The following is a 23,987-nucleotide window of genomic DNA, read 5'->3' on the forward strand; positions in this document are numbered from 1 at the left end:
AAGTGCAGAGAAAAGCAGGGCAAATGCAGGACAAACTCGGCAGCCTTGCAGGTTAGCTTTCATCCTGGCAGCAGCACAGGAGAACACTGGGCACTGCGTACAAATGACACACTGGCTATGCCATCTATTTAAAGTATGGCTACTAACAAGGCTTGTTTATTTCAAATCCCATACTCCCGACCATATAAATGATGGGACTCAATTATCTACTTGAGTTCACAGCTGGCCTTGGATGACAGCAATCTCTGCTGCCGCTGACAGATTTCAAACAACCCACAATTCTTACTGTTATCAGCTGAAATCCATAATACTCTATTAAAACCACACAGCCTTCTGCTTCTCCTAAAAACATTTCTGCTGTTCAAATATAACGTAGCAGATAGAAATGGACTTTAACTGCTCTAGTACTTACTGTACAGTGCAATGGTTAGTTTTATAACTCCATCTAATAGTTATACCTTGACTATTTAAAAAAAACCCTCCCCCATCTATCAGACAGAAGGCTCCAATGTTACCCAACACCTGTGCATAGTATCTAACCTGGTGATCATCCTGGCCATGGAGCTGAAAGAGCGAAAGCCACTTGCAACAGCACACCATAAAGCTACACAAAAGCAAAGATCTCTTGGGTGCTCTAAGAGTATTTTAGTTTTAGCTACTGCAACGGAGATGTGACCAAATTGAAATGCATTCTTTTTGGACACACTAGTTAGAGAATAAACTTCAAAATCCACACACTTCCATCCACGGAAAGATGCAGTTCATGGCTTCTAAGGATTTTATGCTGTGCCGACAGCAGGCTTCTCACGAACAAAACAGCCCTAGGAGAGGCTGTAGTCTATTTTGTTGCTACAGAGAAGGGCCACCTGGGGTGCGATGGACCAGCGAGGAAAGATGATGCCTCTCCCCCTCCCCCAGCAATGCTGGGAAGTGCTCCTGGCTTGGAAGCAGGTGCTTCCATTCCTACAGAACTGGGCAGAGCCCAGAGAAGTCAGGGAAGGCTTCAGCTGTGCAAGCACAAAGGGGACAGTTCCCTCTTGGTTTTGGCTGCTGGAGTAACTGTCCTTTCTGTCCCCAGAGCTGGACATTTCCTACCAGGTATCTCTTCTTTTACCCACAATTCAGCCTGTCGGGGTGGCTCCCTGCAGGGAGTTTTTGACCTCTAAGGGACCTTGGTTTACTTGCAACAAAATTCGAATAAACTTAAAAAACAACAAAAGGTCTGGTAGCACTTTATAGACTTACAAGACATGGAGATGGGATCAAGAGCTTTCGAGGGCACAGCCCCCTTCTTCAGATGACTGGATTCAGCAGAATGAGGACGAGAGACCGGTTCATTACTTTCTGCATAAGTATAAATTGGGGGGCTGCAGGCAAGCAAAGCTGAGGAGCGAGACTGCATGTCACCATCCTGGGGAGCCTTCGTGCTCGGGCTCCTCTTCCCCGAAGGCCGTTCATCACACACCGGGGATGCTTCGCAGAGTGCGAGACACTGCCCATATGGAAAGTACCTGAGGAACTCAACAAGGACTCAGTGGTAGCTAGTCACCTGTTCTCCTGGACTTCTCTTTGCTCACTAGCTAAGGCCTTTCAGACTGTACCTTCCTGCTTATTTCTCTTCAAAGCATTAATGCTCTGGGCGGTGGGCATCCTAAACAGATCAGCTGCCATGACCAACGTCTCCTGTAAATTTATTCTCAGCAAGAAAGTCTGTTTACTTCAGGCAACCACTCTGGAGCAAGAACTGCCTTCACAAAGGAAAAGAGGACATGAAAGTATTAAGTTAAAGGGAACTTCTGCTCATCCCCTTTCCATGGGGGAAAACAGATGGAACTTAACTGTCTAGCGATTATTGTAACCCAGAAAAACAAGTCTGAAATTTGCACTGAGTGGTGTAAAATATGACTTAACGTGCAGAATGACAACATCTGGTATATGATTTATTGATTATATCACTGTCTATGGTGAACCCTCAGTTAGTTTACTCACAACAACAAAGATGAAATATCTTTAGAAAACAAATTCTGCAAAACTTCACCAGGGCTAAGTGAATTAAAACTCAGCGAAGCAACTCTTTGGACACACATCATCTATCTAAATAAAGCAAAAACCTATTTTGTGTAAGCCTACAAAACACCACAACACTTTAATCAATCAAGGCATTCCAAGTCAGTCGCGTAGGCTGACAATCTGAGCCAACGAAACATTTGTGAACTTTTATACATACACAGGCTTTTTTTTTCCTAGTGAAGAAAGAGGAATGGAACAATTCTAGGATCATTTCACCACCTAGCAGGAAACGTTTGTTAATGTTTCCATAGGAGAAACCCCTGTCCGGAGTTGAGACGCAGCTACTCAAGTTCATCGGAGGTGCAAATCAATGCTAAAATGTTTCCAGCTCTGGGGTTGTGGATTTTTAAATTTATTCCCTTGAAACAGAAGAAGAAGAATAGCCTAGTGGCTTATTACCAGGGCTCGACAAACCGTGGTAAAATCCACTCACCAGCCCCGCATTGCACATGCGCCAGCCCCGCACTGCGCACGTGTGCGCCGCCGGTGAATTGGGCAACCAGCTGAAATCTACTCGCCATAGGTGAGTAGATACACTGATTTGTCGAGCCCTGCTTATTACTATAGCGCATATGAGCCCTGGCCAGAATCCAGGACCACATCACAACAGGTGCTGCACAAACGGAACAAAAGAATAGTCCCTACCACAAAAAGAGAATCAGACTCATAGAACACTGGAACTGGAAGGGACCCCGAGACATCACCAAGTCCAGACCCTTGTCCTCATGGCAGGGCCAAGCACCGTCTACATCATCCCTGACAAGTGTCTATCTAACCTGCTCTTAAATATCTCCAGAGATGGGGATTCCACAACCCTCCTAGGCAACTTATTCCAGTGTTTAACCACCCTGACAGGTAGGAAGTTTTTCCTAATGTCCAACCTAAACCTCCCTTGCTGCAGTTTAAGGCCATTGCTTCTTGTTCTATCCTCAGAGGCCCCGGAGATGCTCTCATGTCCCCTCTCAGTCTTCTCTTTTCCAAACTAAGCAAGCCCAATTCCTCCAGTCTTCCCTCATAGGTCATGTTCCCTAGACCTTTAATCATTTTTGGTGCTCTTCTCTGGATCTTCTCCAATTTCTTCACATCTTTCTTGAAATGTGGTGCCCAGAACTGGACACAATACTCTGAGGCCTAACCAGCGCAGAGTGGTAGAAGAATGACTTCTTGTGTCTTGCTCACAACACTTGTGTTAATGTATCCCAGAATCAGGTTTGCTTTTTGCTACAACGTCACACTATTGTCTCATATTTTGCTTGTGATCCACTATGACCCCTAGATCCTTTTCTGCCATGCTCCTTCCTAGACAGTCGCTTCCCATCCTGTATGTGTGAAACTGATTGTTCCTTCCTAAGTGGAGCACTTTGCATTTGTCCTTATTCAACTTCATCCTGTTTACCTCAGATTATTTCTCCAGTTTGTCCAGATCATTTTGAATTATGACCCTATCCTCCAAAGCAGTTGCAACCCCTCCCAGCTTGGTAACATCTCCGAACTTAATAAGCATCCTCTCTGTGCCAAGATCTAAATTGCTGATGAAGATATTGAACAGAACTGGTCCTAAAACAGATCCCTGCAAAACCCCACTTGTTATGCCCTTCCAGAATGACTGAACCATTAATAACTACTCTCTGGGAACGGTTATCCAGCCAGTTCTGCTCCCACCTTATAGTAGCCCCATCTAAGTTGTATTTACCTAGTTTATTGACAAGGTCATACGAGAGTGTGTCAGATGCCTTACTGAAGTCTAACTTTAAAGTCTCAGAGCTCACACTAACTAGAAGAGAGGACAGATGGACACAGAGTAGGGAATACAAGTGAACCAGGAGACAATATCAAGTCAGGATTCTTAAGGCTATTCCCATCTCTGCCACCTACTCAATGGTGGTACAGAACAGTCACCTACATTTTCAGAAGTGGCCTCTGATTTTTGGATGTCCAACTTAGGCTGGCTTTTCAGATGTGCAGACCTTCATAAGTCCAACTGAAGGGAAGCTGTGTACCCCGCATGTCTGAAAAAACAGGTCCCAGGACCCCCCGGAGACCTCCCACGGGAGCAGAGGAAGGGTCCAATAGCTGGGGAAGTGACAGCAATAACACAGATAGCAGGCCACTGTCCCACAGGATTATCCTTTCAGCCAGGACAGGAGGAGGAGGGGGAATTAAGTGCAAAGAGCAGTGGCCAATTTAGCAGAGGGCAACAAGGACCATCAGATGGCTGGTCAGGAGTACAGCTGCCAGTGAACCTCAGTTAGCTGCACATTTTGGTGACGCAGGGACTAGTACAACGGGGAATTGCTTTTGTCCCTTTCTTTGCAGAGAGCTAAAACAGGTTGTAGGGCTGCTTGAAAGAGCATTTTAATTGGGACTGCTATACTGGTGTATCATTTTCAGATTAACCATCAGTGATCTGCTAGTGTGTTAACTCAGACATAGTTTTCAGTCTACCTCCCCTGCCTCTTTCAATCACACAGGACATCTCTGTCAATTGCCAAGGTAGTTTTAAAATGCTATTTCAATATTAGCAAAAAAAATTGGTTCCCCCCACCCCAACCTGTCTACCCAATGCATTTTAATGGAGTCAGGAGAACTTCCTATTTTCACCTCAAATCTCCCTCTCTACCTTTCAAATGCCAATGAATTCCAAATTCAACATTTCTGTATGGAAAAAATATATCACAAGATGGGCCAGTGCCATTGTAACCAAGAGGCAACCGGGTACAGATTTAGAAGAAGTGACACAAGGGGACAAGACAGGGAGGCAAGAGGCAGCTAAAAACAAAGACAGAAAATTGCCTCTTGCACCCATGGATGACAGCCCTGGTACGACAGCCAGTATTTGAAACTTCTGCTTCCAGGATGTTTTTTTCAACCACTAGATAAATACAAACAACGTTTGGAAATCTTCATAAAGGTATCATTAAGACATTTTGCATTCCCTATCTCAGTGGTTCTTAAACCAGAGGTATGTGTACTACTGGGGATGCCCAAAGGTCTTCCATGGGGTACATCAACTCATCTAGACCTCTGCCTAATTTTACAACAGGATACACAAGAAGCACTAGTGAAGTCAGTACACACTGACATTTCGTACAATGACTCTCTATACTATACACTGAAATGTAAGTAAAACACTTTTATTCCAGTGGATCTATTTTATAATTCTACCGTACGAAAAAGGGAAAATAAGCTATTTTCAGTAATAGTGCACAGTGAGACTTTCATATTTTTAGGTCTGATTTTGTAAACAAGCAGTTTTTAAGCGAGGTGAAACTTGGGGGTACGCAAGACAAATCAGCTGCCTGAAAGGGGTCCATCAATAGTCTGGAAAGGACCAAGGTGAGGGGCTTGATGGGGCCACGACAGCGCAGCCAGCCCTGACGCTGCTGTCATGAGAATCCCTGTTGGCACTGGCAATGTGATGCACCTGAAGAGGAAGAGCTTCTATTTCAAAGAACTTACAACTGAGTTACAGAACACAGCAGTCAGGCCGCCGTGGGAACAGCGGAGGCAGGGAGACTGTATCTTCCAAGGCGCTGGGTTTATTTATACACTTGTCGCCAGCCTGCTGCAGCTGTTTTTGTTTGGAGAGAGACATATGTGACATCAGGGTGGTAGCTCCAGCATGGAAAAATGCCCAGAAGGAGCAGGAAAGGAAACAAATAGGGCACGGAGAACAGTGCCCTATCTGCCAGTGTCGAGCGTTCAGGACACGATGGAAGCTCCCGAAGAAAGCATTCTGCACGGAGATCTAGTAGCTACCTGAACTGTGGGGCTGACTTACCTGCTCCAACACTACACTACCCATCTGTGCTACATGGGCTCACATGCACAGGCCTGCACATTTATTACCCAGATACACTTTTTTCATGATAATGGGTGCAGCTGAATCAATGTTATCTGAGCTGGCTGTGTGTTGAGAAATGGATGCACTTCCTTGGAAGTTTAAGCTTGCACTGGGGCACCTGCCTCTTTCTTTAAAGGCAGTGTTAAGAGAAAACAAAAAAAGCTATCACACTGGGCAGTCTTAGTTTCTGCTGCTGCCAGTCTGGGTACTGGGTTACTGTTTTTAGGAACCGGTTAGACAGCCATCAGGGATGGCATACTGCCTGAGCACAGGGCCTGCAAGGGCTCTTCCAGCCCCATGGTGCTTCGGTTCTATTAAAGCACTGTTTCAATGGTGCTCACAGGAAATAGCTAACGCTTTTATTTGATTGGCTGCAGTGGCCCCATGAGGGTTCCGAATCTGCTGACTCTCAGCTTTTATTAAAAAATATTAATAGGGTTTCTGGTCCTAATGGTTGTGAAGATGACTTCCCAGGGTGAACAGGGTTTACACCAATCCAGCCTGACGCAAGAAACCATGTGAAGCACTCTGTCACCCCGTCCATCTTCCTGGGACATTAACTGCAAAGCCCAATGAAGACACGGATGTGGACATTTAACTATTTCATGGCTGATCACGTTAGCATATAGAGAGGGAAGAGTGCAGGGGGAAGCGGTAGCCACTGTTCAGGGGAAAGCGCAGAGAGAGATGGGCTAAGACACAAAAGGCAGAAACGCAATGATGGTCCTAAAAGCAAACCTCCTTTCCCGCTGAACACAACAAGACGCTTCGTAAGTCAATGGTTAGTTATGGTATAAGCAGAATACTGCTACAGGCTGAACCTCTCTACCCCTGGGGACCTGAGCGGTGCCAAACCAGAGAGTCTGCCGAACCCCAGGAGAACAATATTGTCCAGCAGCATCACCAGCACTTCCGCTGATTCCCGGGCTCTGAGAAAACATTCATGGGTAAGTTAGAGCTAAACAACAGCACAGAGCCGGGACTGGGGGCTGCCAACAAACTTTATGGGACTGCGGGAAACTTGGTCCCCCCCATGATAAGTGGCCATCCGGCCATCGCTAAAATCATGCCGGACCACGGATATTGCTGGACTAGAGGTTCAACTTGTATTTCCCAGGCCCGAGAGCTCTCAAAGTGCTACCCACGGTGAGAATCACTCCCCTTCACCCTTACAGATTTGGAAAGTGAGGCCCAGAGTGGGAATGTGACTCATCGAAGCAGGCCAGTGGCACAGCCAGGACGAAAGCCCAGGTACAAGGCTGGACTCCATACTTGATCTTTGTGCACCTCTCGCAAAGACTTTAAGGAGACCTGCTGTGGTTTAAAGGGAGCGTAATGTCCTAAGCTTTCCCCAGCTCTCGAAACGGGGTTAGAAATAGAGCTAGATGTATACTGCATTAACTAATGGAGCTGCTGGATACTAACAGCGGGGGAATAGTGGCACTCGGAGAGACGCAGGCTTTTCATTGGGCTGACAGTTTAAGAGGCCAATTCACAACTCTATAGTTAAAGTCTCAGCTGCAGGAACTCCTATGTACTTAACTGGCCAGAAGTCAGTGAAGCACCAACCTGCCTTTTAGGACATTATACTCCCCTTAATTCACAGCAAGTGTCTCTGAAGTCTTTGGGAGATTTGCACAAAGATCAAGTGTGGAATCTGGCCCTTGTATTCAGGTCTATTGCTGGAAGATGCATCAGGAGAACCTTTAGCCTGGAGCCAGGGATAAAATACTGAACGCATGCTACGTACATATCACCAGGGCTCGACAAACTATAATCTACTCACCCTTGGCAAGTAGATTACAACCTGGAAGAGCCGGGTTCGGGCGATCTGCGCATGCACAGAGTGCCGGACAGCGTGGCTGGCAAGCAGGGCTTGCCACGGTTCAGCAAGCCCTGCGTATCACTATATTATTCATATCCCAAAGCTGGGCTAGTCACATTCTGCAGGGCCCAGCCAGCATCACAGAATCTCCCTGGCTGGTTTTGCACCGCTTTCTGCTGCTGCCTGCAGCCACCTGCCTTCAAACAGCATCACCCCACTCTGTGGAGACCTCTTCACCATACACGGAGATCACACTATTCACTATTTCACCGACAGGGCTGTGAGATCCCGTCACCATACACGGAGATCACACTGTTCACTATTTCACTGACAGGGGATGGGCTGTGAGATCCCGTCACCATACACGGAGATCACACTGTTCACTATTTCAGGGAGAGGGGATGGTACCAAAGACTGCTATTCCTTCCCTGGTAAATTTCTCAGTTACATTGATCTGATCCGTCTTCCCATTGGGCATTTATTTGTCTGGATTCTTTACCCTCCAAGTAGGGAGCCACTCCCACAGGACAAAGAGAAGGCTTTCCATAGGGTGCACCACAGTGTGTGAGCGAGTTCCTATGGCATTTGCAATCACATACAGAATTCCAACGGTAGTGAAGAGGACTTATCTGTAATTCAAAATCAAAGATTCATGCATGAGTACGGCTCCTGTTGCAGGCCAGTCGGCTTCCATTATTCACCTCTGTTCTAAGGAGCATATAATTGAGGTGTAACCACCAAGTTAGCTTGGGGCTGAAGCTACCGTGTTAATAAGCACTTTTATACCTTTTAAAAATACCAGCTGAACATTTGCTTGAAAGCGGCAGCAGAAAGTTTATGCTCTCGCAAGCGTGCACCTTTTCAAACACAAGATTTTAGAGGCCACCATGGTGGTTTATGCCTTTGGCGTACCTTTTCCTTTCCCAGTTTCCAGCTGGAAACTCCCTCTGAAGAATTCCCTGTGCAGCCCTATGAAAGGGTGACTTGCACAGCTCACTGCTTGGAAAAAGCTGCTCGGAGCAGGCATTCCATGTGGCCCCAAGGCTGGCTCACAAGTCTCTGAATGTGACCCCAAACCTCTGGTCTCCTGGAAGCTGCCGCAAGCAGCAAATTACTGACCTTTCCCTCCATACCCGGGAGGGGGAAGCAGAATGATTTTGGAAAGGAAACATTGGGCCAAGACTTTCACAAGCGATCAGGGATCGTGTGAGCCAAGTGTCTGGCTGCCCACCTTGAGGTCAGCTCCAGAGGCAGCGGGCTCATGACCTCTGCAGGGCTCAGACACTCAGGGCATAGCTGTCCAATGGCTACTGAGATCTGAAGGAGGCTGAAGGGGCCAGGCTGCTACCACTGCCCAAGCCTCACTGCATCAGGGGAGAAAGGGTGGAGCCTGCTCTTGGGGGGGGGGGGGGGGGGGGTTAAAACCAGTTGCTTCCAATCTGAAAGACACAATATTTCCCACTGTTCACATGCAAGTGAGTCAGACATCGACTTTGTTCCATATCTAAGAAGATCACTACATATGGCCTAGGCAATGTCATTGTTTCCATAGCAACTAAAGCACGGTGAATGAAACAGAGAGCGATTAATATAAGAGGAGGCATAAACATGATATGGGATGGCATGTGCTGGGCAGCGGTAAGTGTTAACTATTTTGGGCTGAATTACATCATTCATTAATAACGCCACCATTGATAAATAATGGGGTCAGTCCAGACCTATGCAATAAAACCTTTATATCCTCCCACCAGTCTCCAGTTCTGTCGTTTTTTTTCGAATTGAAATTAAGTTTTAAATCTTTTAAAATAACTTTCTCCTACCAGTTCCCTAAAGCCATGGCTGGTGAGGAACTTACATGAAAAACACTTAGTAACTAATACCACTTCTCATTACTTCCTCACTTGGCACCCAAGGATCACAATGAACTTTACCAAGGTTAACTAACTAAAAGTCTTACAACAGCCAACAACATTTTCCATAGAAATACACACAGAAAAGCAGACAACAAGCAACTAAACAATCGTGCAGGTGAATTCTTCGCTACAGGTCATAATTACAGACAACGCATGTACCTTCTGTCGTCAATAACATTCAGAATCATTGCTCTATTGCAATGGTGGGCAAGCAACAGACTGAAGGCAGGATCCAGATCACCATGGTTAACTCCTGGCAGGCCATCGCCACTGTATTCACCTGCAATCCACTTCCTGCAGCTCCCATTGGCTAGGAATGGTGATCCGTGGCCAACCAGAGCTGCCATCACCTCTGTACCGGCAGAGGTAAATAAAGCAGTAGCAGCCTGCCAGGGCTTAACCATGGCAACAGCCACGGCCACTGTCTTATTGCCCGCTTCTGCTCTACCTCTACAGGCAAAAAACCAAAACCAAAACCAAAACCCACCCATGTGATGTCGTGTAGAAGTCTAAAAAACGCATTTATACTTTGTGTAGTTCCCTGATCTGCAACATTTGACTGTATTACTGTTCTTGTTTGTATCTTCCTCTCAAGTGTTAAAGTGCTGTGGTGTGAACTCAACAAATAAAAACTTTAGTTTTTGGATCATACTTGGATCACAATTTTTTATAAAGTAATCTGAATTCAACTGCCATGCTAACATTCACCATCATCAAAAATGTCGAAGGCAACTGGGAACATTTTCGTAGCATTTGCTAAGTACTTATGATATACAGCATGCACTGTAACGTAGCAACTCTTACAGAAGTCCAAGCTTGTAGAAAAGGAGCAACCAATCAGGAAACCGAAAAAGATGCACAATAATTCCAAAATATTTAACCATGACTAAAGATTGAGAGATAGGTCTGAGGGAATCTACAGAGTATAGCCAGTGTTGTAGCTTGCTTATCAAGAGGAGGAGATAAAAAGACCAGTGAAAGTAAACAGAGTTCGTTAACAACACCTTTTCCTCAATAGTTGAAAAGGTGCTAAAATTATATCCAACTAGAGAATACATGCTAATCTCTATGATTACGGCTGCAGTATTATCAGCCTTCAGATTGTAGTTACCAACACCACCTTCATCAAATTTCACATGCTTGGGTTTATACCAGATGAGAGTATCCCCTAGTACATGGGTTCCCAAATTGGGGGGGTGCGAGGCAACCCAGCCCCCCCCCCCCAAGTTTTGCTGCTATTTTTGTTTTTCAGCCCCAGTCAGTTTTTTTTTTTTGCTCAACTATGGGGGGGGTGAGGGGGGGGTGAGAAAGGGACGTGAGGGTTTCTCAAAAATCAAAAAAGGGGGCGTTTGGGAGATGTTTGGGAACCACTGCCCTAGTAGGTCTGAAGCACCTAAGGTAAGGCATTTGTGAGATGAAAAAAGAAAAAACAAAACCCACAACTTTGGGGGGTTTGTTTGGTTTTAAAAAGAGGGAGAGGAACAACCATGCACACCTCCTGTAATTGACTTGTCTTTCTGCTTCTTCACACATGGAGCTCTAGTATTCCCCAGGGGCTCTCCAACTTCATTGCTCCGCACCCCCCCTTCTGATAAAGTACTACAAGACCCCGGGGGCGGGAGGGAGTGGGAGTGACCTGCAGTTTGAGAACCACTGGTATTTGCTATAATGAAGCTTTGTTTTGTAGTAGGAGATAATAAGAGGACGAGTTCTGTCCTCAAACAACTTAGTTTTTCCTTAAGCTAAAGCATGCACAAGCTTTATCATCAAACATTTGTCTTTTCAATGTCATACAAAGCTGCCTCTGAACTAGATACTATCTGTATAGCATAGAAGATCAAACATCAGTTAAAAGACCGGCAGATTTTATTGTGCATATGAAACAGAAGATTGTTTCATACTTCCCTTGCTCAAGCTAGCTCCCATCACAATAAAGTGGATTTATCAGAGGCCAATAATTAAAGTGCAGGATTTAAACATTATTTATTTCTTAAAATGTAAATCCTTGAAGATTTTTACAACGCTTACCTCAATTACCCGGGAGTCGAAGTCTTCGTAAGTTTCTATTGGAAAAAAAAGAAACAGAAGTACTTATTTGCTCCTAATTATCAATACAGCATACAACACTAAGATGACCTAGGATGACAGGTGGTAATTGATAACCCCTGTAGGATGCAGACTCTGTAGGTATGGCTTGCAACTGATATACACTAAATTAAAGTGCATTGCTGGTTTTCTTTATGGTGGTCTGCAAAGATAATTTAAAGTATCACAATTATTTGGAAACCTATGCTCCCTACATTCAAATTAAGCCAGGCATTCAGCACGTTTATAGGGTAACATGGACCTTTACTTTTCTAGGGTACACACATTTCAGATAACACACTTGCCACCCAACCTCACTGGAAAAAGCTTAACAAGACAAGATCAATCCCAAAAAGTGTTCCCCATTTGCTTACAATATTGCACAATTCTGTAAATTGCTTAAATATTCTTATGTTATCTCCCCTTGGGTATGATGAAATACACAGGTTTGGAACTACGCAGTATGAAAAACAACATGGAACTTGGCTTGTCAGTAAGGTTCTGATGGATCATGTCAGAAGCAAAGCGCATACCGCAGTATCATACACAGCAGAAGATCGGGATGGCACGGTGAATCTAAACTTCACTGAGTTGCAGTGAAAATGAGACAGAGGTGCTATAAAGATACTAACCACTGATCTCATTCCAGTTACTTGGGGCACTCAGAATACATTTTTACACTGAGAAGAGCAGCTTCTTCCTGCAGGGCATGGAAGCTCTATTGTTGCACAAAGATGTCAGTACAGAATACATTTCTCCACTGAAGTCAGTGGTGCATTGGAACTACGGTGACAACTACCTACAATGCTGCTACATATTTCAGCTTCAAATGTCAGCAGTAAGCTTCTTTATTTTTATTTTTGTAAAAGCATGGAAAATTCTAATTCTAAATTATCCTGAAAAATTAAAATGAGAGTTAGTTGACTCTGAATTGTGAAAGTAAAAAACATATTCCACACTCCTCCATACTTGTAACAACTCAATAGTTAAAGAGATTTGGTTCCAACTTAACTTATCCTCTACACCTGTGGTCACCAACCAGTAGATCGCGAGCTACCGGTAGATCTCAGGGGCTCTAAGAGTAGCTCTTGAGCCCTCTCTGCTCTCGAGGTCCCTTCCAGTCCTATGATTCTATGATCATCTGTACACATTTGAGAGTGTCTGTCTGTCCAAGAACTCCTAAACAGCAAGAGCTAGGGTCCCCAAATCCCGTATACAGCTTCCTCTTACCATAACTTAAAGCAAGGTCAAGGGTTGGTTGTGTCAGGAAAATAGGATGTGGCTGGAATGGAATTGCTTCTCATAAAACCAAACAGAAAAGAGACAATCACCTAGCATGTGAAAGGGGGTGGCTGGGGTGCCCCCTCCCTCCAGCAAGTTACGGAATCTGGATTGGATAAATGGACTATAACAGAGGTCTCCAACCTTTTTACACCCAAGATCTCTTCTTAAATCTCAGAACAGGCGAAGCTCTACTGCCCCGCCCCTTCCTTGAAGCCCCGCCCTTTCTAGTCTCCTCCTGTCCATCACTTGCTAGCCTGAGTCCTTACTTACACACTCTGATAAACAGTTTATTTTTAAATTATGTGATATATAAAATTAAAATCACGTGTTTATAGTTATGAAATAAATGGTCTGTTTATTATTTATGCTATTTAAATCTAAAATGAAGCATTTATAATTATACATTTTGTGGGGACAGAGTTCTGCGGCTGGGGGCAAGGGAGAGGGAACAGGGTTCTGCAGCAGGGGACAGAGCATTCTGTGGCTGGGGACAGGGGAGTGGGGACGTCATTCTGTGGCTGGGGTCAGGGAAGTGGGGTGCCAGTGGAGGCAGAGAGTCCCCTGCATCTGCCTCCTACCAGGATTCGCCTCCTCCCTCCCTGAGAGAAACCAGCATGTGCCTGCCCCGGGGCCGACCCTCCCCGCCCCGAGCAGGGAAGCCTCACGCGCGCATGCCCCAGGGCCGACTCCCCCAGCGCAGGGAAGCCCCGCGCGTGCCTGCCCCAGGGCCGACCCCCCCGCACATGCCTCCCCCGGGACTGACTCACCCCTCCTCTGCAGTGCAGGGAGCCGATGCTCCCTCCCACAGTACACCTGGCAGAGCAGCTAGCACACTTCCGGAATCGTCGGAAGTGGCGCTAAGCTGCGGGACTTCTGTCCATTCCCAGGAAGCTGACACTACCTCCATTTTCACTTGAGGTAGGTAGTGGGGCTTCTCGGGGGTGGGAAGGAAATGGGGGCGGGGTGGACAGGACACCTCGCGATCGACTGGTCGAGGCCTCGACCTGTTGGTGACCACAGGACTATAAGGTGGATAGAAAGCTGGCTAGATTGTCGGGCCCAACGGGTAGTGAACATTGGCTTGATGTCTCATTGGCGGTCGGTTTCAAGTGGAGTGCTCCAAGGCTGTTCTCAGTAGTGATGGATGGCAGAAGAAGGAGCAATGGCCTCAAGTTGCAGTGGGGGAGGTCTAGGTTGGATATTAGCAAAAACTATTTCCCTAGGAAGGGGTGAAGTCTCCATCCCTAGAGGTGTTTAAGTCTCGGCTTGACAAAGCCCTGGCTGGGCTGATTGAGTTGGGGGGTTGGTCCTGCCTTGGGCAGGGGGCTGGACTTGATGCCTCCTGGGGTCTCTGCCAGCCCTGCGATTCGATGAGTGCTCAAGCCCCGAGCTGTTCTTTCGCACGGTGACACTGCTGGCTGTTCCCCTTCGTCAGGGAGCAAGGGGAAAGTGCAGTTTGCTGCATCCCTCACTCTGGCTGGGGAGATGAACCTGGACTTACTCCAACTAGGAGACACGCCCCCCCCACAGCTGTGCTCGCTGGAGCTGCATCGGCCATGGAGAGGCGCCTTTCACTTGGCTCCAAACCACTGCAAAGAGAGAGGGCTGGGGTTGTCCTCTGTCCCTGGAGCAGCCTGAATACTGAACCGCTCATCTCCAGCCCCATTTCAGAGAAATGAGTCAAATGAAGAAAAACAAACATTGAGTTGAGGCCCAAGCAACGCTGGGTAAATCCTCTAGTAATAAACATATAACCAAAACCATAGCAAATCACACACCTCTAAGAATATATCTATCATAGGACTGGAAGGGACCTCGAGAGGTCATCGAGTCCAGCCCCCCGCCTTCAAGGCAGGACCAAGCTCCGTCTACACCATCCCTGACAGATGTCTATCTAACCTGTTCTTAAATATCTCCAGAGAGGGAGATTCCACCACCTCCCTTGGCAATTTATTCCAATATTTCACCACCCTGACAGTTAGGAATTTTTTCCTAATGTCCAATCTAAACCTCCCCTGCTGCACTTTAAGCCCATTACTCCTTGTCCTGTCCTCAGAAACCAAGAGGAACGAATTTTCTCCTTCCTCCTTGTGACACCCTTTTAGATATTTGAAAACCGCTATCATGTCCCCCCTTAATCTTCTTTTTTCCAAACTAAACAAGCCCAGTTCATGAAGCCTGGCTTCATAGGTCATGTTCTCTAGACCTTTAATCATTCTTGTCGCTCTTCTCTGCACCCTTTCCAATTTCTCCACATCTATCTATAGGTGAGCAGGCTAGCCCTATAGGCTACACTGTAACTGTCCCGTGAGATGAGCTAGGTGTATGCCAATTCCACTGTAAGTGTGTGCGCACCCTGTGTACACATCTCAGGCCAATGGATGCTGCTCGTGAAAATCTCTAGATTCAGGTGCATGCTGATCTCATCCACAGAATTCTCACTGGGACCAGCACTCCAAGAATTCTATTTCCTTCAGGGATGTGTTCAGATCTCAGGTCTGAACGCCCCTTTTGCTTAGGGGGTGATGAAGTAATGGGAATAGAAGCCTTTTCCCGGAGGGTTAGGGGAGTTTGGACCTTCCTCTATGGTCCCTGCTAGAAGGAAGACCCACAATCATCTCTGGCAGGGTGCTGTGTACAAAAACTGATTTTCTTGGGAGGCTCTGCCTGTGTGACGGCCCTGCTTCACCACTCGTTCTCACGCTTTTTAAACAGGGCTTGCCACTTCTCCAGATGCGACAGCTGTCACTGATGTTTCAAGCAGGATGACTAGCACAGGCTTTGAGCAGATCCTGCAGAACTTAAACGCCAGTGAGCAAGATATTGCTCCCTCCCAATACCAAGAAAAAAGGGTCAAAAGAGAAAATAAGGACACCTACCCCTAAATCTATCAACATGAACTGACACTAACTATGCCCGGCCCACTGCTAGTTTACAGCTGTGCAGAAAGAAGAGTGAGGGAAGCAGCTGATTCACTCCAGCCTGGATTTGCTCTGGCGTTAAACAGGAGCTGTGATGGGTGGCTCCACTCTTATACTAGCGTGCAGAGGTACACGGCAGCAGAGGAGCTTGACCCACCTTCACAGACATTGCTGAGGAAAGATAAATCTCTGACATCTGTGCCTGGCTGTGCACACAACAACAGTGGAACTGACAAGTGAAACAGTTAGAAGAAGTGCGGCACAGAAAGGTTAAGTGATTTACCCAAAAGCTGGAAACAGAATCTAGGTACATCATGAATCCCAGTCAACCTGTGGAACTCCTTGCCAGAGGATGCGGTGAAGGCTAGGACTTTAACAGGGTTCAAACAAGAGCTAGATAGATTCACGGAGGTTAGGTCCATCGATGGCTATTAGCCAGGATGGGTAGGAATGGTCTCCCTAGCCTGTTTCTCTGGAGGTGGGTGACAGGGGAGGGATCATGTGAGGATTACCTGTTGTGTTCCCTCCCTCTGGGCTCCTGGTATTGGCCACTGTTGGCAGACAGGACACTGGGCTGGATGGACCTTTGGTCTGACCCTGTCTGGCCGTTCTTATGTTCAGTACAGTGCCTTGCTGAAAAGACCAAGCTTCCTCTCTCAATTGCATCTCAAACCCTTGGGGCACCGTTACTCATTTCTTGAGTGAATCACAGCTCGCATTTATTCCGGGACCCAAGTCACACACTATTCTTCTGAGCTCTTCACTGCTGAAGCAGTGCTGGAGGTGGGGGGATAAACACTTGGGCGCAGTATGTTCCAGTGATGATCCATTTGTGTATTTCATCTTTTGCATGCACGAGCTGCCTACTTCCATAAGCATCACTCCGACGACTACCCTGAGTGACCTGAACATACATGCTTTGATTGGAGACTGTCATACCGCTAGAGGAATAATATTTCTATAAATGGCTCCCTTCCATCATGTCTACACTATTAACTAGCATTATTTGAGGCTATTTGGAATGACAGAATATTAGACAATTTACAATGATTCAAGCAAACAACCATGAGACTTATAGGATACAGATTTCTATATAACTACAGGAAAAAAAACCCTTGTCATTTCAAATCAACCATAATATCTTCGTTCAGTACTTTAAAGGGTATTCAATTTAAAGGGCTTCCTGAAACATTTCTTTGAGCGGGAGACCTGGGGCTGGCCTGGCCTCAGCCCTGCCCGAGGGCTGGGGGTAGGATGGGACCCAGGATTGGCTCAGACTTGAGTCGGCCCGGCCTCTCCCAGTGGATGGGGGGGGGGGGGGAAGAGAGCCAGGCCTGGCATGGCCTTGGCCCTGCCCAATGGTGGGGAGGCAGGGGAGAAGCGGGAGAGAGGGCTGGTCCAGCCCCAGTGGCTAGGGGGAAGTCCAGGCTGCCTACCCCCACGGAGCGCAGCCCTAGTTTAAATAAAAAATGTGTTTTGGATATTTTAAAAAAATCACATTTCTGTCTGTAAAACACTGTTCCTTCTGTAGTAACAACCAACACTTATAACTACAACTCAAAGTTTGTGGGGGAAAAATCCCCTTTCCTTTCTCAGTTTATTTTGTGCACTTGACAGCACTTTGTCTGTAGCAAAGTGCCTTTGTTCCCTCTTTCCTTCAATCTTTCACTCAAATTTCTCCCAATAAGAACATCTGTGTGTGTTTAAAGTGTAGGACTAGAAGGCAGCAGATTACTGGCTCTCTGCTCTACTGCAGATTTCATGAACAGTTTGTCTAATTCTCCTTCCCAATTCTTTAATTAACGGATTAGCGCGCACGCGCGCGTGTGTGTGTGTGAATTCTCTTTAGTGAAGATGCACCTTTGACTTAAAGTAGAACTGAAGAAAATTACAGCATCTCTTTCAGTGCTTTCTAGGAATTCACAGAGTAGAATGAGTTCTGTATCCAACTCAGAACAAAAAAAGGCCTAGAGAGACTGGAAAGTAGGCACATGAGATTCACTTTATAAACATGCAGGGTAATGTGTCTGGGAAAATTAATCGGAAGACAGAGATTCCCATTGTATAGTTTCTGTAGGCTTCAGAAATGATTATAAATAATTTCAACACTTGGAGGAAACCCAAGAGCAGTGATGCTGAAAGAGATTTAAGGACGGCAGCGGGCATTAAAATTACACTGTCAGTTGCAGGTAAGTCTGGACAGACAGACACAGAGAATTTATGGTTCCAGTTTCCATGACTTTGGTGCAAACGCACCCTTGGAACTTTGCATGGCATTCCATGCAGCATATTATGTGAAAATATTGGCACACTGTAGGGAATTTATATAAAACAAATACTAAGCCCCCCCAAAACTGATTGGGGATAGGGACTGAATATAAGAAAACCTCAACACGTATAATTTGGTAAGGACTCCCTGTGTTCTGCAGCCATTAAATCTGCCACAGAAGCCATCCTTTGCAGCAGAAATAGGCTCCAGAAGCCAGACTTTGTTTAGGAAAAGAAATTATGCTTGTATGGCTCTGAAATAAACTTTCCAAACATCAAGCTTAATTGGCTGAATTACATCTGAGTCTGCAGACAGCTTGAAACAATCCTGCTGAGAAATGTGAACTATCCGGTAAACCGCAGTGAAATAGCACCAGAAAAACCCAACCATGACAATATAAATGTCAAAATTAACTGTTTCACAGGCATTACTCTGCTGACTGCTACTCGTTTTCACATTTGTTGATAACTTTTTTGTTTTAAATGAAGCTGCCACAGACTTTCTAGTCACCACAAAAGACTGTTGCAGAGAACCCAGGGCACAGAATTTAGGCTCACCTTGCCATGAAGGGTCTTGAGTCTGTGTAAGAGATTTAAATATGCAAGTCTTATACTTATCTCCTATAACTTGTATTTCTAATATGACATGTTATTTGCCGCTCTTTCCTTGTTTTTGCAACACATGAAATATTTATTTCTGTTACTAAGCTAAAGGGAACACTACAAATATGGCTACATCTTGTATTGAGGGCTGCAGACGTCAGGCCTACACAAAGCAGCTTCACATTTACAGACTAACAGGCTAAACTGAGAAGCAGTCAATCAGTGCTGAACATTAATATAATAATTGTCAGTCTAGTTCAGATGACGAACTCTTTAGTTTACATACCGACCAGATAGTGTTCTTTGAGTTCCTAGAACAGGATGCGTATAATGAAAAGTCCGACACTGGGAAAGCATGGACTCCTCCCCCCAGCCTCTCTCTCAGAAAGAAATTACATTCACTCTTCTTACCTCCATTGGGACCTGGGTCAGGTGGTCCCAGACTGATGCCTCCCCAAGAATTTCCAGTCCAGCCTCTCTCTCTCTTCACCTTTGTTTTTCTTCTCTTCTCCCACTCATCCCTCTTCCGGATAATTTCAGACTGTACCTTCTCCTGCTCCTCTTTGTCGCGCTGACTTATTGTCTGGACTGCTCCACTTTTCAGCAGAGGCGCATTGAGGCCAGGCCAAAGGAAACCAGAACGTCCTGAAGAAATACAACACGTGAGAAGATTGCCCAACACTGAATGGGAAATTGAAGGTTAAAACTCAGCAGTGCACAAGGTGAATCTAATAAAACAGGTTTGAAATGGTCACTTTTATTGCTTCCCACAAGACAGAATTGGTCCCAAAAGCTGGAGCTATGTGAAATGAAGTATCATCACCACAAGCACCTACTGTAAAGAAGAGAGGTTCATCTAACTCTGGCATGACTGCGCAGAAATTATGCCCTTGTGCTCACTGCACTGTGTACAGGCACTACCAATAGAGCTGCCACATGTCCGTTTTGTGAGCAAACACCAGACTGAAAGGAACAGTGGTAGCTCTGGTCAGCACTGCAGACTGAGCCACTAAAGTCCACTTGGTGGCATCCCCGGGCTATGACAGGCTCTGTGCCTGCTCTGGCTCCCCATGGTTCCTGGAAGCAGCCAGCATGTCTGGCTCCTATATCCAGGGCCAGACTCCGGGGCTCTATTCGTTGCCCCTGCCTGGAGCACCAGCTCTGCAGCTCTCATTGGCTGGGAGCCATGGCCAATGGGAGCTGCAGGCATGGAGCCTGTGGGCACGGGCAATGCGCAGAGGCCAGAGTTATGTTGGCGGCTTCTGGGAGCAGGCTGAGCCTGCACTCCCTAACACACCTCAACTCTCTGCCCCAGCCCGGAGTCCCCTCCTGCATCCAAGTTCCCTTCCAGAGCCTGCAATCATTCCTCATCCATCCTAAATCGCTGCCCTGAGCCCCCCAGAGCAATGGAGGGAAGGGGGGTGGAGTGAGTGGGAGTGGAGCCACAAAAAGGAGCAGGACAGATGCGGGGCCTCAGGAACGGGCAGAGCAGAGGGCAATGCAAGGGTTTCGGTTTTGTGCGTTTAGGAAGCTGGGAACCCTAATTCCAAACCCAAAAACACTATGAACCGTAAGAACAACTTATTTACTAGTCCTGTGGTTACTTATGCATTTACCTTCACCAATGATCTGGCCTCTATTGAGATCCCTTTTAAACTTTTTCTTGGTTCGCTTTCCTCTTCCCTTCCTTGCTCCAGCACCAGACTCTGCCAAAACTCCTTTCCACAGCTCATCAGCTGTCACTGTAAAGAGATGGCTTTTGTAAGAGTGGTACCACAACAGTTAATAATGGTAACATTACTGACCAAAAGAAGACACTAACCCTTAGCTGCTCTGTTCTGGGAATTCATAACAACTCTCCCCTTCATTAATGCCAAATTAGAAAGCATGTATCTGCTCTCTGTTGCTCTCTCCACATACCCCATCTCTCTTTGGTCCTGTGTACATTGGGTCTCAAAGCAAATGAATCAACTGTTTAAACCCTGTTCAAAACAACAGTGGTTCCTAACGTGGTGAGCACTGGCACGGCAGAGGAGGCAAAACCACATAAATACGGTGGCAAAGGAAGTACCCAGGTGAGCACATGCTTTAAAACGGGGTTACTCAACCTGTGGTCTGTGGGCCGCATGCAGCCTGCCGCGCAGTCCGGAGTTACGCAGGGCTCAGCACGCGGCCCGCCGCGCAGTCCGGAGTTACGCAGGGCTCAGCACGCGGCCCGCCGCGCAGTCCGGAGTTACGCAGGGCTCAGCACGCGGCCCGCCGCGCAGTCCGGATTTACGCAGGGCTCAGCACGCGGCCCGCCGCGCAGTCCGGATTTACGCAGGGCTCAGCACGCGGCCCGCCGCGCAGTCCGGATTTACGCAGGGCTCAGCACGCGGCCCGCCGCGCAGTCTGGATTTACGCAGGGCTCAGTATGAGGCCCGCCGCTGGGAGCCAAAGCAAAAAAGAGTCAATAGGATGGTCTTCTGTTGATAAGCATTTTACTAGTTAAATTCCTGGACTGTCATTGCTCATGAAAGGTGTGTCACATGGGTGGAAATTGGGCAAACATTGCATTTTATTAATAGCAGCAGAACTGACTTACATGGGGCCTGCGTGCTGTGTAGTCCTGCCTTAATCTTTGTATTCATACCTGTCACTGTGAAAAGCTACTTGCATATATTTGCATATCTATTTGCATGTATATACAACCACACTTAAGTTGCAGCCCTTGGCACGTTCTGTACCATTATGGCCCCCGGAGCTTCGAAAGCTGAGCAGCCCTGGTTTAAAATCTATTTTGAATGCTGCCGTTAAACACACACTGCTCCTAGCCAGTGTGGACAGTGTAATGGACAAGTGGCCTTGGTGCACCAGACAGAACAAAACAAGATCATTCATCAGCCACTGAGAGTGGCACTAACAGGAACTGCCTTCTGTGGCAGAGAGCACCGCGGTGCCAGCTGGCAAAGGGCTCACTGCTTTGTAACAGTAACTCCTAACAGGACACATCAAATTACTACACCTAGCAGACTGTTGCCATGGGACTGATCACTACACTGCGTCACGTGAGAGCTCTCCTGGTAGCTTGGGGCATACTGCTCCTCTCAAGCACGGTTCGAGACATACGGATGATGTTTAAGGAGCTGGATATATGAACTGAAAATACATTTTCAAGTCTGTGTCCAAGGAAGAGTCAACTAACAGGTTTCTGCAAGACAAAGGCTGGACAGTCAGCTATCTGTGCAAGTCGAGTCCCATAAGCTAGCATAACAGAAGCCCAGCTTGCATCCAAAGAGAACATATGGAGGAAAAAAATCAACATGGAGCCAGCACATCAGGGAATAAACCACAGGGGGTTTGACTCTGAGGACAAACAATGACTTTGGGGAGTTACAGTATGTAGATAGGGATGCTAGCAAGGCTGCAAAAGGGTTAGTTAGTTATTTGTGGTTTTATGTAGCTCAGTTTTTAAATTTGCCACCTTGAGATAGCAGACTGCCTCGAGTCACAGGCTTTGGAAGGGGAGGAAGATTAGAATGCAAATTACTGCTGACACCAAGCTATTATCTAAGACCGGTTTTCTGCAAACATCACCACAATTTTTAAATCCAATCTCTCTCAGCCTACCAAGAGTAAAGGCACAGTTTAGCTCATTCGGAAAGGGAGAGCCCCAGCTCCCCCAAAGCAGAAACAAAGAAGATGAATTGGGGACGTGGAAGGAATCACACGCGTATCAATATTAGTGTTTGTGATGTAAAATCCCATTTTGTTAGTTAACTGGTTAACCATTTATGTGTAACTGATTAGCCGATTAAACAGGGAATAAGTATCCCCCACCCCCACGGGCAGGGGCTGTTCTGGCCAGACTGTGCTGGTGTGCTGGGCCAGGTCTGCTGCGGATGGGGGCTGGAACATCCCCCACCTGTAGCAGGCCCTGCTCCAGCCCCTATCGACTAACCATTCACACCCCTAATTAGTGCTGGGGAAAGGAGGAGTTAATTTCATATAATGATTAAATATTGTTTAATAGGCTGAAATTTTTCCACTTAAAAACAAATTTTGCTGAATACTGCCTGATGCCCAAAGAGTCACTTACCAGATTTTAACAGCAGGGATTCAAAGAACTAACATTAGTGGTACATTTTACAAAAGGTTAGTGAACATGCCATGATAAAGTGTGTTTTATCCCAGCACCGTAATGCTTGCTAGTGCCATGGTAGTTAATCTGTATCATCTATACGATCTTCTTTACAGAGACTCTATAATAAATGTGGATTTCTAGGCCAACCGTATCACCTTCAGCTGAGAATATATTTTATGGACAAATTTATGTTAGTGTGCAAATATGTTAACTCTTGTAAAACACACAAACACCCCCATGTATTTTTTTCATTTCAAATACGTTGCCCCCTCAAGCAAATAAAGAGAAAAACAATTATTGAAGTTATGACATGGCAGATTTAGAGCAGCGATGGGCAACCTAGGTTAGTGAGCGGGCTGCAGGAGGGGCCCTTTCACTCAGTGGGCCTCAAGATTATCGGAACCAAGATGGTCTCCTGGTCTAGGGCAGTTGTGCTCACAGCGCTTGTGTCCCTAGAATGTGCAGGGGTGCTGACTGAACTGTCGCCGCGCTCTGACTGGATGCTGATGGACTGCGTGGCCCTTACAGTCAACATTGTGTGCAATCAGCACATGCCCTTGCTTGAAGTGTGTGTCACTTTAGTAACACTGGTAGGAAAAACCCACACAGACAGGAACCAGCAGAATGTGGCAACACTGTGAGAGTCCAGTGGCAAACAAGATCTCTAGTGGGCTGCACACAGAACCCCATGGGCCACAGGCTGCTCACCATTGCTTTTAGAGGCAAGGGGTTGCTTGCACGATCTGTAATGCGAGAGAGACTCTTTAGGTAACTGATACTGATTTACTCTAAGTCCAGATGTATAGCATCAAAGACAAGACAGAGCTTTTTCAAAGGCTGGCCCCATCACAACAAAGTATCTAATACAGGAGGCCCTCGACTTGCGATGCGATTGGTTCCAGAGGACGTAAGTTGGGGGTTTCCAGCCCCTTCTGCACTTACAACCATTTTTGTAAGTGCGGGGGGTCGGAACCTGGGCGGTCGCATCTTGGGGGCCTCCTGTATTTAAATCAGAAATGAAAAGCTCTCTGTCATGGCATCCCCACGGGTG

The 23,987-nt window shown here is 46.4% G+C and overlaps 1 protein-coding gene across 3 annotated transcripts in view; it reads right to left on the reverse strand.

Annotated features, from left to right (window-relative positions):
• MRPS5 (mitochondrial ribosomal protein S5) overlaps positions 1–23,987 on the reverse strand; it is an 88,523-nt gene that overhangs the window by 36,204 nt on the left and 28,332 nt on the right. For all 3 annotated transcript variants that reach the window (XM_075925829.2, XM_075925830.2, XM_075925831.2), the window contains exons 3-5: positions 20,430–20,555; positions 19,225–19,458; positions 11,681–11,715 (exon numbers count right to left, since the gene is read on the reverse strand). In XM_075925829.2, the coding sequence (XP_075781944.1) occupies positions 11,681–11,715; positions 19,225–19,458; positions 20,430–20,555 (395 nt within the window). The remainder of the gene's footprint in view (positions 1–11,680; positions 11,716–19,224; positions 19,459–20,429; positions 20,556–23,987) is intronic.

This window comes from Pelodiscus sinensis, chromosome 3, assembly GCF_052426305.1.
Source record: "Pelodiscus sinensis isolate ZL-2025 chromosome 3, ASM5242630v1, whole genome shotgun sequence".
Taxonomy (NCBI): domain Eukaryota; kingdom Metazoa; phylum Chordata; order Testudines; family Trionychidae; genus Pelodiscus; species Pelodiscus sinensis.